The 15,656-nt window shown below is 35.6% G+C and overlaps 1 protein-coding gene across 4 annotated transcripts in view; it reads left to right on the plus strand.

Moving 5' to 3' along the window:
• The window catches only part of DMXL1 (Dmx like 1), a 127,984-nt gene that overhangs the window by 76,081 nt on the left and 36,247 nt on the right, over positions 1-15,656 (plus strand). For all 4 annotated transcript variants that reach the window (XM_026507808.4, XM_044387346.3, XM_044387347.3 and 1 more), the window contains 5 exons: positions 3,699-3,877; positions 8,752-8,882; positions 11,136-11,221; positions 12,373-12,574; positions 13,606-13,723. In XM_026507808.4, the coding sequence (XP_026363593.1) occupies positions 3,699-3,877; positions 8,752-8,882; positions 11,136-11,221; positions 12,373-12,574; positions 13,606-13,723 (716 nt within the window). The remainder of the gene's footprint in view (positions 1-3,698; positions 3,878-8,751; positions 8,883-11,135; positions 11,222-12,372; positions 12,575-13,605; positions 13,724-15,656) is intronic.

Consider the following 15,656-nt stretch of genomic DNA (forward strand, 5'->3'; position numbering starts at 1 on the left):
CTCTTAGGAGATCTCTTATACTGAATTATTTTGCCAAAAGCAAGAAATAGATTCGGGATCTATTTTATCTTGAACTTACATGACTTTTGTCTTCTCCATATCTTTGTTTCTTTCCAATAAAATATTTTAAACCATCATTTAAATGACTTACCTTCATCCTCCCACCCCCTAAATTTTGGAGCTAAACTTGACGGTCCAGATCATTGTCCCCCCCGAAGTTTCGGGCACTGTCTGGCACACTCATGAATGGTCTTGTAATAAATGTGCCTTAGATTGAGAAGCAGAGAGTGAGATCATTCTGCTGGTTACTTTGAGGTCACTTTTTAAAAGAAATAACATTTAAGTCTAGGTTTAGAATATTAATTTTGATTTAAAATTATTAATTTAAGGGGCGCCTGGGTGGCACAGCGGTTAAGCATCTGCCTTCGGCTCAGGGCGTGATCCCGGCGTTATGGGATCGAGCCCCACATCAGGCTCTTCCGCTATGAGCCTGCTTCTTCCTCTCCCACTCCCCCTGCTTGTGTTCCGTCTCTTGCTGGCTGTCTCTATCTCTGTCGAATAAATAAATAAAATCTTTAAAAAAAATAAATAAATAAAATAAAATAATTAATTTAGGGGCGCCTGCATGGCTCATTCAGTTGAGCGTCTGCCTTCAGCTCAGGTCATGACCTCGGGATCCTGGGATCAAGCCCCATGTCGGACTCCCCACTCAGCAGGAGTCTGCTTCTCCCTCTACCTCTGTCCCACTTTCACTGCCCCACCTTCACCAGCACCCATGCTCATGCTTGCTCGTGCTCTCTCTCAAATAAATTCTTTTAAAACATAAAATTATAAACTCAGAAAGTGTTAGCTTGTTAGCCTTCCTCTTACGTTTTGATTTTAATCAAAGCAGTATATATGCATGGTAATAAATCCATATTCCAGAAGAATTTATGATAAAAAAGCAACTTTGTCTTTCTAACTCCTCTGTACCTACTCTGCCCATTCTTTAGATGTAGCCTCTTAACCATTTCTCCATTTCTGTTTTGTGTTCTTTAGGGCGTCATGTCCATAGTTCCAGGAAGTCACTGCAGTACTAGGAGTGAGGATAAAGATTCTTAAAATGGAGGGAAAGTCCACTATCTTGACTTTAAAAGTACTTCTTTAAAGTACTTTCCATGAATCCAAAGCAGCTAAGAAATTTAAGAAATTTATGTTAGTGAGTGATTCTTTCTTTTCTTACCTATGGATATGTTGGTTTTTCTTTACCCACTTTCTAGCCTCTCTATGTTTCTTATAATTTCTAAGCACCACATCCAAGTTCCTTTTCAATTCTCCCTAATACTGTTTTTTTTCTTCCGTTACTAGTAAAGTAGCCATTTACCTCCTTGGTAATGGAACAGTAGAGTCAGTTTGTATCCAAGGAGTGACAGAGGTTCTTGATATTTGATTATTAGCATTTTCAAAAATCAGCTCAGCCACTGTGTGGTCTCTGTCTGTCCTTCATGACTGCTAACCCACTGTGATTTAAACATAAAATTGTCTTAAATCTTGCTGTAATTTATGGGAAAAGAAGAAGTGTTTACGCTAATGAGAAGCTGCAGGTTATTTCTTGTTTGCTGGGAGGTATCACTGAGGTCCCTTTATTTATAGCATTTCAAGTAATAGAACATTCACTATGAATCTGTTTCCCATTTTTTTCTTTGTTCATCAAAAGTATTTTAATAAGTGGTTTTATATTTCTGGTATCGAGTCTGTAATTTTAAACATTTAGCCCCCAGTATGGTAACTTTTCTTATTTTCATGTCAGTGTCTGGGTTCATTGACTGTACTTGTAAATTTTTTTCCTTTTAAAAAATATTCTTAGGTTTTGGCTTTAAAACTCTGATTTTGGGGGGCGGCTGGGTGGCTCAGTCGGTAAGCGTCTGCCTTTGGCTCAGGACGTGATCCTGGGGTCCTGGGATCGAGCCCCTCATCAGGCTCCCTGCTCTGCTGGGAGCCTGCTTCTTCCTCTCCCACTCCCCCTGCTTGTGTTCCCTCTCTTGCTGTCTGTCTCTCTCTGTCAAATAAATAAATAAATCTTTAAAAAAAAAACATAAAAAAAACCCTCTGATTTTTTATCATATAGCTATCTTGGCAAAAATGTATTCATTTAGTGTTGTTTGTAAGTTTTATTTTTCCAGAGCTCCTTTAAGCTTCTATGTTCATATGCCTTCTAATCTAAAAACAAAAAAAGCAAAATAGTAATGCTAAAGTCAAATGATTAATTTATTTTAAACCACAGCATTAATTTTTTTGAAAGGTAAAGAATATCCTTATAGTCTGAATTTTTTACTTGATCAGAATTTGGTAGAACCACTGTTTAAGTTTTAGAATGAATACGAATGTATGCAACATATATTAGAAATATGATTGTTGACTATCAGTTGCTTTTAAAAACAGAAAAAAAATTGGGGCACCTGAGCGGCTCAGTTAGTTAAGCATCTGACTTGGTTTCGAGTGTTTTCAGGGTCTTGAGATCAGCCCCACGTCAGACCCCCGCGCAGTGTCCTCAGGGTCCTTCTCCTTCTGCCCCTCCTCCCACTCATGCATGCGCTTTCTCTCTCAAATAAATAAATAAATCTTTTTTAAAAAGGCAGAAATTTACACATTTAATCTGAAAGTTCCTTTTAAAATCATTTGGGAGTTATGTAATAATCATACCACGTCTTAGCAATCTTTTAGAATTTTTATCCATTTTAATTTCCTTTTTTCCTGAAATCACTAAATCACTTTGTTATACTCAGCTTGGCTGTAGCTTGATATAATGCATGAGCATGCTGTTTATGCAAGCTGAGTAGCTTCAAACAAGAAAACAAAATTATATTACAGAACACATATTTGCATTCCTTTGGAAGGTAAGTCAGTTCTCACTGGAACCATTGAAGGAGAATATTGGTGTGCCTTATTGTGGGGTTGTTCGCTTGTTGATTAGACATAAGCTTCTGTTTGGAACATCCATGGTTCTGTTTTGGTGATTTGCATCTTATGACTTCGTATTTGTTATTTATAGATTTGTGTAACTTGTTTTTCTTTCCTGAGGCCCATAATACTCTAAAGTAAAATATTAAGAGAATACTAACCATTAAGTGTTTAAAAGTTAAAACAACAAAGATTGCATTTTCTCCCTCTTTGTTATTCCACTGACCAGGAAATTATGTGTGCAAGCCATTTCCAAAAGTCTGAGTCAGTTTAATTCGCTTGTTACGTATTTGAATTTTTTTTTATATTTTCAGTGAAAACATTCAATTTTGTATGTAGATAAAAGGCCAGGGGATTACTGAAGAACCTCGTAAGTGAGTTGTTGCCGTCAATTGACATTAACATCCCAAGATACTGTTTTCCATGGTATTCTTCAAAGTAAAGGGATGTAGGTAATTTTCTTTCACGATCTTAGCTCAATTGTGGACTCATTTATAGGCAGATACTATATCCTATTGCCCACATATGCAATAGAAAAGTTAACTTTCAGAGAGTGAAGAATAAGTTGAGATAAAGACTGCTTTTTACAGTAATTTTTGTCTCACTTGTACCTATTTTATTTTTTTACCTTACTGTCATAATGATCTCAGTTTTGTGTTTCTGCTTACTTGTAACCTTAAATCTTATGTAAAGATAGGTGAAATTAGTACAATGGAAATAGTACTTACTTTAATAATACTTTATTTTGTTTTTATTAGTTTCTTCACTTGTGGAAGAAGGAGAGAAACAGAACAAACGTTTTAGGCCATCAAAAATTTCTTGCAGAGAATCTGCCCCACCAACCTCTTCCTCATCAGTAGTTAGCCAGGAGTCACTGGCAGTCCAAGAGAAGTTTATCCCACCGGAGCTCAGTATCTGGGACTATTTCATAGCCAAGGTAATAAAAGTGCCACCTAGAACAACATTTATGCAACGAAATGACATGAAAATGTTTAGAATAAGTGGACTGTTGCTGCTTCCAAGTATTTTCCCACTCTGGTTTAGAAAGATTTCATTTTGTCAGGCTGCATAACAAAACGAAACAAAAAACCCTCAAAAATATTTGGCCATTTCCATCCAGTTTTTAAGGCAGTACTTTGATAAGTTATGATTTCTATATTTTAAACAAAATACAGTTCTTAGATGAAAAGATAAATTGGTCAACACCTTAGTGCTAATGTACTTGATGGTAATTAAGGAATCCAGACTGCTAGAGGTCACAGGGTCATTCATGCTGTCATTCCTTTTCTGTACTGCAGACGGGTGTGCATGGTTCTTATATATACTATATGTATATAGTATATATATATAACTATAACTACGTTATAGTTACTGCTGTTTAGTTAAGTAACGAGTCCCTCGGCAACAGTCTATTAACTGTAAGGAGTTACCTCAAGTACGAACTTCCCCGCTGGCTCTTCCATGCACATGTCACTGTGGAAAAGGCGGATGCGCCTCATGTGCAGTGATCGGTCACAACGGTTCTTTCCAAGTCTCTTGGCAACTGGTCATTTAGGGCCCATTACTCAGTTCGTATACAGACAGCAAAGCGACAAGCTCAAGTGACATTCTACAAAACTGAATAATCAGAAGAGGAAATTGGCTCACAAAGAGGAAGTGCAACCACACAGTGACAAGTGGTAGCACTGTAAGTGACATTGAGATGGAATGTAAGCGGTATGTTGGCTAATCGAATATAAATAGAAAATGAAAGATGCTTTTTACAGAAAAAAATCAAATATAAACAAAGTTATGGAAAAATCGCTCACATTGGGGCTACTGACATTGCTGTCATTTGAGAGACTCTGGATGTGCAACCAGAGGAGTTAGTGAAGGCTAACTTGTCAACAGAGGTAAGGAAAGTGGAACACAGGAATGAAGATGTTCTAGAGATAGTGAAATTAAAGGAATTCTGGCTAATATTTCACAGCATTGAAAGTGTGAAGAATAAAATGTTGGAAGCTGATACAAACTTAGAAACAAGTATGATGGTTTGCCAAGGATTAGGAAAGATGCTTGCTTTGTCCTAAATTACAGAGTTAGAAGAAGGCAAGCACTATTCGAAGTACTCTTGATAAATTTTTTACAAAGAAATAAAACACTTGATGGGGTACCTGGGTGGCTCACTCGATTAAGCATCTACCTTCAGCTCAGGTCATGATCTCAAGGTCCTGGGATCGAGTCCCAAATCAGGCTCCCTGCTCGGCAGGGAGTCTGCTTCTCCCTCTCCCTTTCCCTCTGCCTCTCACTTGTTCGTTCTCTCTCTCAAATAAGTAAAAATCTTTAAAAAAATAAATAAAACACTTAAATTCTCAATATTTCTAATATTTTGATTACAGTGTGCTAAATAAATATTATTTTTACTATTTTTTCATTTCCCTATACATTTATTGCCAACCATAAGAGTTTTATTGTTTTGAAAATATTTTTCCTAGTCACAGAATATTTGTAATTTTTCCTTTGTTTATTAAGATTACTTTACAAGGGTTTCAGCTTGCATGGTCGTTTTCATGTTCCTGTGCTACTACGCAAAGCAAAAATGGCCTGTTTGTATCTTCTGCTTCTGTGATCAGCCACATCTTTCACATTCTCAACTTGTGGATGTTCTTCTTATTTTCTTCTATTATTTGATACCTATCTATTTGCTGCTGACACCAATCCTTTATGCATGTTAAGCAATAGCTTTTATTTTTCTTGTATCCTATATACTTGGGGTAAAGACAGGTATCTGTCTTTCCTTGTTCCTCATTGCCTTTTGCAGAGTCATTCATTTATTCAACAAATGTTTGTTGAGCCTCTTATTGATATGGGAATATCTTTATGTCATCTTCATTTTTGAAGCACAGTTTTCATTGATAGAGGATTCGTGATCAGGAAGGCCTTCTTTAACTCTCTTGTTCCTGGATCTTGTTCAATTTCTGGCTGATCTGCTGTTGTCCCAATTCATATCACAGCCTCAGGCTAGTTGAGAGCTTAGCCTTTCCTTGGTGTTTGGTACTGAGATCTCTGTTTTTGACAGTGCCACCGGGCCTGGGACTTTTACTCCAGTCAGCCGCCTCTGGCCATGCAGCAGAGTTCTTGGTGCTCGTGGACTGCCCTGCTGCCTCCGGTAGAACAGCTGCAGCACAGAGCGGCGGGGGTGGGGTAGCAATGCCCCGACCAAAATGCCAGGTTCTCACTGTTTCTCCAGAGATTCCAGTAGATTTTTCTTGAGTAAGTGCTTCTCTGTGTGTTGTATGCATTGATGAATTTCCAGTATCTTTAAATGGTTCTTTTTTACAACTTTGTGCAGTTTTACTTTTGCTTTCTGGTGAAGGACTTACGAGCTTCTCTCTCAGCTCTTTCAGAGTTCTCCCATCCCTCCTATGTATCTTCACTGGGCTTTCCTACACCAAAGATTTTATAACTTCAGATTTCCCATATCTCGTCTTCCATCTTCACTCTTAACTGTAAGTTATAAGGCATTAAAACATAGAATCACACAAGACTCTAACCATCCTGTCATGAAGCTGTAACATTTGTTCCCATCTTTCTCATTCCTCCTGTTATTAAGGAGGAAGAGTCCTTCCTATCAGAGACTTCAATTCTGTTCTGAATCCCAATTGTGCTTTTCTTCTCTACTCTTGACTCTCATCCCTGTTGACTGCTTCCCATCAGGACAGAAGTGTGCTCTACTGTCTGTCATTCCAAATCCTGCTTCGATCCCGGAACTTTTTCCAGCTATTACTCCATTTCTCTGCTTCCTGTTATCATTCCGCTTTTTAAAACTATATACACATTTTTTTCCTGTTACCTTAGGTCTCTTTCATAGTTACCCACTGTGTGACTTCTGACACAGCAACCCCACTGAAGCTGCTGTTGAGATTCACGGGGCATCCATGTTGTCACATATAACTGAAACTTTTTTATCATCATCTCATTTGAACTCTTAGCATTATTCAACACATGGGACCATTTCCTCCTTGAAAATGCTTTTTTGTCTTGTTCCCTTAATGCCATTCTCTTCTAGTTTTTTTTTCCCCTAACCTTACTATTTATTCTTTCATAGTCTCCTTTCTTCATTCTTCCCTTTCCACTTGACCTGTGAATCTTGATCTTCTTCAAGATTTGGGTTTTTGATATTTATTTTGTCCAGAACCTTCTTTTTATAACCAAAGTTCTCTCGAACCAGTAAATGGCATCTTCATCCTAATAGCTGGCTCAAGCCAGAAACCTACAAATAGTTTTTTTCTTCTCTGTCCCTTGCTGTCCATACTTACTGGCATATCTGTCAGTGCTTTCCCCAAAATATAGTGTCAGTATGTTATTTCTCTCCATATTCCTCACTAACACATACATCCATGTTGTTGGAAACCAACCTCTGTGATCTGGAGCCAAAATATAACACAAAGACAGAGTTAGGGGATAAAGAAGAATGATAGTTTTATTGCTTTGCCAGGTAAAGGAAGCTGTAGCCGGCCAGTGCTTTCAAAAGTGCAGACCCACATAGGGTAAAAGGCTGTGGGGTTTTAGAGGAAAATACAGAATCTGGGTGGTTTAGATAGGAATCTGGTGGGAGCTGGCAGCTCTGTTCATCATGTCTTCCAAGATGGTCTCTGACTAGCGCAGGTGCCAGCCATCCGAATCTCATGACTGAGTACACACTGAAGTCAGTGAGATGTCCACATTGATACTGAGTTCCTACAGAAAAAAGTCAGGGGGGGGGCCTTCAAGAATGAGGAAGAGAAAAATTTGTTCAGTTTAAAGCCAAGCCTTGCTGAAGCACAGTGTGTCCATCCAAATTTCCATCCATCTTTACATTTCTATAGCGGTTTCATCCAGACTGTCAACTCTTGCCTTACTTGGCTACTCAGGTCTCCATTTCTGGTCTTGCCATTTGAGGTTTTTTTCTCATAAGGAAGTGGGCATAGTCATATTCTTAAGAAATCTCAATACCTGTCCTCTATTTAAAACTCACTGGTGGCATTCCATTACCCTCTTTACTGTGACCTACAAAAACCCTGCCCCACATGTCTCCTGCCATTGTCTTCAGTGTTCATCTCAACACTTATCCTCCTGCGACAGTGGGCTTCAGTCAAACCACTTCCTTTCCACACCAAACTCTTTCACATTAAAGCCTTTCTACCTACGATTTCCACAGCCTAAAATGCTTTTCTTCCCTCTTGTTCTATGGCTTACCTCTTGTCCTTTCAGTCTCGCTTAAGTGCCACTTTATGCAGAGGCCTTTCATGATCAGCTTCTGTCAGTTCTTGTTACTGTTCTCAATCCCATCTGTCCTCTTTTCTGTATGGCACAACTAAATACAATTTCTATTTAGTTTTCTGTTATTTGCCTGTTTTTTTGTGTGACTCTCAGTGCAGTGACTGTGTTTATGTCTTAAAAATCCTTATAGCGAGGGCGCCACCCAGATGGTTAAGCGTCGACTCTTGAGGTCAGGTCTTGATCTCAAGGTTGTGAGTTCAAGCCCCATGTTGGGCTCCAGACTGGGGCGTGGAGCGTACTTAAAAGAAAAAAATTCTTATGGCAAATATAGTTTTTGACATATTGATACTTGATAGATTTTTTTGTTGAATGGCTGAATTAATAAGAAAATTGTGTAAAGTGATGTTGAAGGTATAGAATGTCAAAAAAAGAAGCAGCCAAATACTGGTTACTTTACTTTTTTTACATTGAAGTACCTGAAAATGGGATAAATTGCTAATATGAGACTCTGTAATTGAATGTTTTAAATTAGAGAGTAGAATGATAAATTCTGTAACTTTTTTATTTTAGCCTTTTCTACCCCCTTCCCAAAGTAGAGCAGAATACGATTCAGAGGAGAGTCTGGAAAGTGATGACGACGATGATGATGTTTTAGCCTCAGATTTCCATCTCCAAGAACATTCTAATTCAAATTCATATAGGTATGGAATATTTAATTTTAAGCTTCATTTTAAAAATTCATCTTGGCTTATATACATAATTTAAAAAATAATGCGTATGAAATTGATAGCTTATTGAATTATAACACACATTATAACTCAGACTTCTTTAGATGAAATTGTTAAATTCCTTTCTTTAAGAATAATTACAGTTAGTTTTTTATTACCCATGAATCGGTACTCACAAATGCTGTCTAACTATTCCTTGCCCTTTGCTCCCTGAGATAAACAAACTCCACTGTTTTAGCCTAGAAAATGTAATCATTTTAGTATAATACTAATACTCTAAGATGTCAATGATTACTGTCTTAAAAATGGCTTCCACATATTATAAAAGTCATAAATGTTCAAAATGTTCACCCTCAGCTCCCATGCTGCTTTATCCTTACAAGCAGGAGTAACAGGATATTATCTTGTCCCTCTTGATATGTCGTATGTCTCTGAAAGGTGTATATATTTTATTAAAACACTGTATGTTAATGGTTTGATAGAAAAATAGAAATTTTCCACAGGAAATAAGTAGTATATTAACAAAAACGAAATACTCATTGTTGAAAGGAAGAATTATTAAGAGATTTTTACTTACTAGTATATTGGTTTTTTCCTGTTGACCCAATTTTGTTTTTTGAATATACTAAAATATTTACGTGTCTCAAAAGTCATTCAAACCCTGTAACTTAATAACAACAGAAACCAAACAACCCAATTAAAAAAGCAGGCAAATGACTTGAGTAGATATTTTTCCAAAGAAGATACACAAATGGCCAATAAGCACAAGAAAAGATGCTGTCATTTATCATTAGGGAAATGCTAATTGAAATGACAATGAGAGATCACTCCATACCCCTTAAAATGACTACTATCCAAAAAAACAGAAAATAACAGTGTTGGCAAGAATGTGGAGAAATTGGAACCCTTGTGTACTGTTGGTGGGAATGAGAAATAGTGCAGCCACTATGGAAAAACGTATGGTAATTAGGAAATTAAAAATAGAATTACCATATGATCCAGCAATTTCACTTCTGAGTATATACCCAAAGAAATTAAAAGCAGGGTCTTGAACAGATATTTGTACAAACTGTGCCTGCTTCGACAGCACATATACTAAAAAAATAGGATCAGTATACGTAGAAACCATGTTCATAACAGCATTATTCATAATGGTCAAGGGATAAAAACACCAAGTATCTGTTGACAGATGAATACATAAACAAAATGTGGTATATTCATGTAATGGAATAGTATTCAACCTAAAAAAGGTTGGAAATTCTGACACATATTACAATGTGGATGAACTCTGAGGACATTATGCTCAGTGAAATAAACCAGTCCCAAATAGACAAACACCATGGCAATGGTGCATAATTCCATATATGAGATGCTTAGAATAGTCAAATTCATAGAGACAGAAGGTAGAATGGTGATTGCCAGAGTCTAAGAGAAGGGGGAAATGGGGAATTATTGCTTAATGGGGGCAGTGCAGTTTTGCAAGATGAAAAGAGTTCTAGAAATAGATGGTGGTGTTGGTTGAATATACTTAATGCCACTGAACTGTACACTTAAAAATAGTTAAGATGGTAAACTCTATATATACAATTTAAAGTAATAAAAAGCCAGTACTCTAAGAAATAAATGTGTTTCACTTTAAAAGAGAAGTTGAAAGTTCTTTTTTTAATTAAAAAAAAGCAAAACTATATAAAATGTGAAATTGGAAGTCTCACATTTCTGTCTTCCACCGAATTTCTCCTCTACACCTTCTACATATACCCATTTTTATTAGTTTCTGTTTTGCAAAATAAGTGTGTTTATAGGTGTGTAAAATCTTTTTTCTCTGCTTTCTTTCATGGAAGTGTGTTTGCAAAATAAGTGTGTTTGCAAAATAAGTGTGTTTATAGGTGTGTAAAATCTTTTTTCTCTGCTTTCTTTCATGGAAGGTAGCAGGTGGCATAGTATATATAATGTTCTATAATTTGATTATTTATTAATACATACTGGAGTTCACTTCATATTAACACTTCAAGATTCGTACTCTTCTGTCAGATATTGGTTGTTTCTACTCTTTTGCTCTTATAGGTAAAGCTGACATGAGTAACTGCATGTATATATTGTTTTGTTTTTCTGGAAGTGTATCTGCAGAGTAGTTTCTTGGTAGTGAAATTGTTGGATTAGAGAGTGGTGTACTCTTCTGAAGCCCTAAGTAAATTTTTAACAGATCTACTGTTATTTTATTTTTAGTTGGTCATTGATGCGCTTGGCAATGGTGCAGTTGGTGCTCAACAATTTGAAGACTTTCTATCCCTTTGCAGGTCATGATCTTGCAGGTAATAAATATCTTAACATGAACTAATAATTATTCCCATTGCTTTTGAATTACTGTTTTGTTTTGTTTTTTTTTTTCAAATAGTCGAGAAAAACTTTAGTAACTTCCTGTTGTAGAAGGTAGGTTTCTTTTAACCAGACCGGCCATCTGTAAATGTGTCTATCATGTTGTTAGGTGCCGTTAGGAGGACAGTGTCCAAGAAAGCAGGGGATCTGAACCTGACGTGATTGATTGTATTGAGACCTCTAGTTGGAGGTGTTGGGGGATTTAATAGCAGTAGACACATAGAAAACTAAGCAAACTTAGAAACTTAGTGATTATTAACTCCAGGGAAAGAAAAGATTGTACAGAAAGAAAGAGGTATGATAGTATACCACATGGTCCAGCTGTGATCTATATTTATAGTTATAAATAACAGAGTATTTTTAACCAAAAATTTAACCAAAAATTATTTATATGACTACATTGGAATGATGGAGAGAGTAGTTAATTCTCATATTCCATAGTAATAAATGAGTACATCATTCTAAAATGGAAAAATCCAGAACTCACAAGATAGGCATATTATTTCGATTTTTTGGAGGTGAACAGCAAGAATAGCTAAAAGTTGAGAGTGGAGTGAGGATCAGGAGAATGAAAGTATACAGAACTAGAAAGAGCTGAATTTCATGGTTAAGTATTATTTAACTTCTTTTTTTTTAACTTTTGTGTATCTTAATTTTCTAAATAAATCTTAGTTACATACTGTATAAAAATTGGGCTGATGCAAAGATTTAAAGCAATTATTTTTCCCCTCCAACATATTTTCATAATATTCGGGCATAATTTTTCATGTGAAATTAAAGCAAAAAGCAGTAATTGATATAGCAGTACTTTATATCACAAGTCATAAATATTATTCCAAGTTGTAGTAGTAAAAGTGTGATATAATTTCAACTCAGATTACTTTTTTCTATTGCTCTGGGACACCTAATTATGTTGAAATAGAGATTTATTATATCTTTTTTTTTTTTTTTTAATCCTCTGGAGGTCTCTCCCCACCTCTCTTGCACATCTCCTCTGCCAAAATGTCTGTCTCAGTCATTCTTACCCTCGACTGTAGCATTTTACTGAAGAAGACAAACGTGGGTCTTGTTTATTTTCTCTTTTTAGAGCTTCCAGTTAGTTCACCACTTTGTCATGCAGTTCTAAAAACTCTTCAGTGTTGGGAGCAAGTTCTTCTCCGACGACTCGAAATCCATGGTGGGCCACCTCAAAACTACATTGCAAGTCATACCTCTGAAGAGAGCTTGTCTGCAGGTCCTGCTATTCTCCGCCACAAGGCTTTGCTGGAACCTACAAACACTCCTTTTAAGTAGGTTGTCCTGTGGATACTGTTTTTAAGTCAGACTTTTAATAAATCAGAATGTTATCAATTAGTACTTTAAAAAATTTTTTTTAGGCCTTCTGTGTTTCCTTTGTGGTTCTTGGCTCATATCTGTGTCTTTGTTTGATGTATATTGTAGGCTTAGCAAACATTTCCTGCAAAGGTCCAGATAGTAAATATTTTAGGCTTTGCGTACCCTATAATCCTTGTTGCTGCTATTAAACTGTCATTGTAGAGTGAAAGCAACCATAGACAATAAGTAAACAAATGGACATGGCTGTGATCCAGTAAACTTTATTTCCGAAAATGAAAGGCAGGCTGAATTTGACCTGTGGGCCATAGTTTACTTCCGCCCACTCTGGAAGAGTGCTGTTCAAAATATTTAGTTAGCAAGCTGTTTTACCGTCCATGAGGAAGGAGATGAAGCATTTGCACCAAAAGGTAAATCAATACAGCGCTTGCTTCATCAATAAATTCTTGCTACAAAGTGTTAACCGAATTAATAAACAGTGTACTTAGTGGCTTAATGACATAGTTGATTTACATTATTTCACACGTTCTTACCTTAGTGAGCATCAGTAACAGAGTTCATGGACTGGTGTGTGTTCACAGACCCTGTGAGTATCTCTGCTTCTAGGTCTCTTCTAGGAGAGATCTGTTTTGGTAGATACTATGTTTCTAGGGGTCAGCAAACTGCAGCCGTGAAGCCATATCCACCCATCCTCCTACAATGTAAATAAAGTTTTATTGGATCACAGCCATACCCTTTCATTTTCATATTTCCTATGGGTGCTTTCCTATCAGTGACTGAGTTGAGTGGTCGAAAGATAACCCACAAAGCTTAAAATATTTACTATCTTGTTTTTTTAAGAAAAAGTTTGTAGACTGCTGTTCTCAGTGATATGGTCGGTCTGATTCCAATTAATTTGTTATTATAAACATTCATAGAGCACCAAGGAAATGTGGTCAAGTTAATCAGAAATCTCCAAAGTGTATAATTAAATATCCTGTCTCTGTAGATCCAAACACCATCTGGCTCTGTCTGTGAAGAGACTTTGGCAGTACCTGGTGAAGCAGGAAGAAATTCAGGAAACCTTTATCAGAAATATATTCACAAAGAAAAGATGTCTAAATGAGGTCTGTATAAGTTAAAACCTTTTTACTCTATTATTACTGAAGTCTTTTGTATTATGTAATCATAAAAAATAAGTTGCATTTTACAGACTTAAAAAAACTCACTTTTGTATCATAAACGTTTATTATGCAGTTAGTAGATAGAAAAAGTGATTGAAAAGGAGAAAGAGAGAGTATTTTCCTAAATCAAGTTAATTTAAAGTAACTAATTCAGATGTATTTGGAACTTTTTTTTTTCCCCAAAAAAAATATTGTTTGAGTGAAGATTCAACATCTTGTTTGCTGTGCTTTGAGTTGTCATGATTGCCTAGTTAGGAGACAAAGTAGAAATTTCCCATGATTTTCATGATAATTAAAAGAAGTTTATCTTAGAAGTTTAGTTGAAACTAGGTTGGTGTACTGAGAACATTTCAAATATGTACATTTTCTCTTTATTCTTTTGATTATGCTTCTTAATGAAATTTTATAAACACAATTTATAAGTATACTCTAGTTGATTATACTTTGATATTATCCTTATACTGACCATTTTTCTCATATTAACATAATACTTCTTTTGTTGTGACAGTATTGCAATTAGAAGATATTGGTAAACTCAGTAGTGGACTTAGTGATGGTACTAATTCCTTATGTCTCATGGACTGGTAACAAAAGAGTTTCAAGACCGGCAGCTGGTCTGTGGATCACATTTTGAGAAGCATTGAACTAGGCTTAAAGCAAGCCTTGTATGGTTTTTGAAGTGGGAGGGAAAACAAGAAGTATTTCACTTGGAGAAGTAAGGAAATAGAATGGCTTCTTTTTCCTGATTTCATTCTTTTTTAAAAAAATTTTTTGAGACATTCGACATACAATGTTACATTAGTTTCACGTGTGCAGCTTAGTGATGCAACTAGTTTATGCATCAGAATAGCTTCTTAATAGACAAGTTAGCAAAAAGCAAGATGGCATATAACCTTAATGAAAAAAAGGAAAAATTACGCAGATCTCATTGCCTCTCGGTTTAAACACTGTTTTATAAGAGGCAACTGTGTGCACTATTATTTAGTTTTTGCCAGATTGTATATTTGAATTAGCCAAGCCAGGAAACAGACATAATTTTTGGCTAACTTAGAAAACTTCTGATGTATGCACCTTAGCATAACATTGAAAACTAAGCTAACAATAGATAAAATAGATATAAGACAAATGAAGTATTTTTATTTTACCTTATGTAAAATGTATCTTAAATATCAAGTATATGAATTACCATCAAACAGTTCAAGAAGACTTTGGGATACATAAAATTAAAGAGGTACTGGATCAGAAACATAATTAATTAGGGTGTATTTACTGGTGAGGTAATGTTTCTTATTTTATATTAAATACATCTTTGCCTAAAATAATGTATTAAAAGTTAAAACATTCTCACAATAATTTATAAACACCTGCTGCATTATTCTATATAAAAAGTATGTTTACTCTGTTATTTCTTTGTTTTTCTGATATGGATGTTAGCATAATAATTTCACGTACAAAATCATTTTTTGTAATATGAATATGGAAGTTAGCATAATAATTTCACGTACAAAATCATTTTTTAAAAGACATGGCCATATTTGATTAATATAGGTGTAAAAATAAAAACATTTCTCCACTGCTGATGTAGTCGTTGTATTTGGGAAATTAAATAGTTCTCAAACAAAACAAAAAGCTATTACACCGTTAGATAGTCTAGCTGAATCAGGCAATAGTATCACTAAGGAAAGAGAGTAGTATGAGCAAGCCAGAATGCATAAGGAAGGGTAGCAGGTAAATGAGAATAAATACACCTTTTTAATTCCTTTGCTATTGTATTTTTAGTTTCCTTAGGAGTTTGATGATACCTTAAGTTATTTTTGTTATTATTTTAATCAAAAGCATGCTTATGGAAGTTGGACTAAAAGCTTTATAATTATTA

The sequence above is a fragment of the Ursus arctos genome, unplaced genomic scaffold (assembly GCF_023065955.2).
Source record: "Ursus arctos isolate Adak ecotype North America unplaced genomic scaffold, UrsArc2.0 scaffold_5, whole genome shotgun sequence".
Classification (NCBI taxonomy): Eukaryota; Metazoa; Chordata; class Mammalia; order Carnivora; family Ursidae; genus Ursus; species Ursus arctos.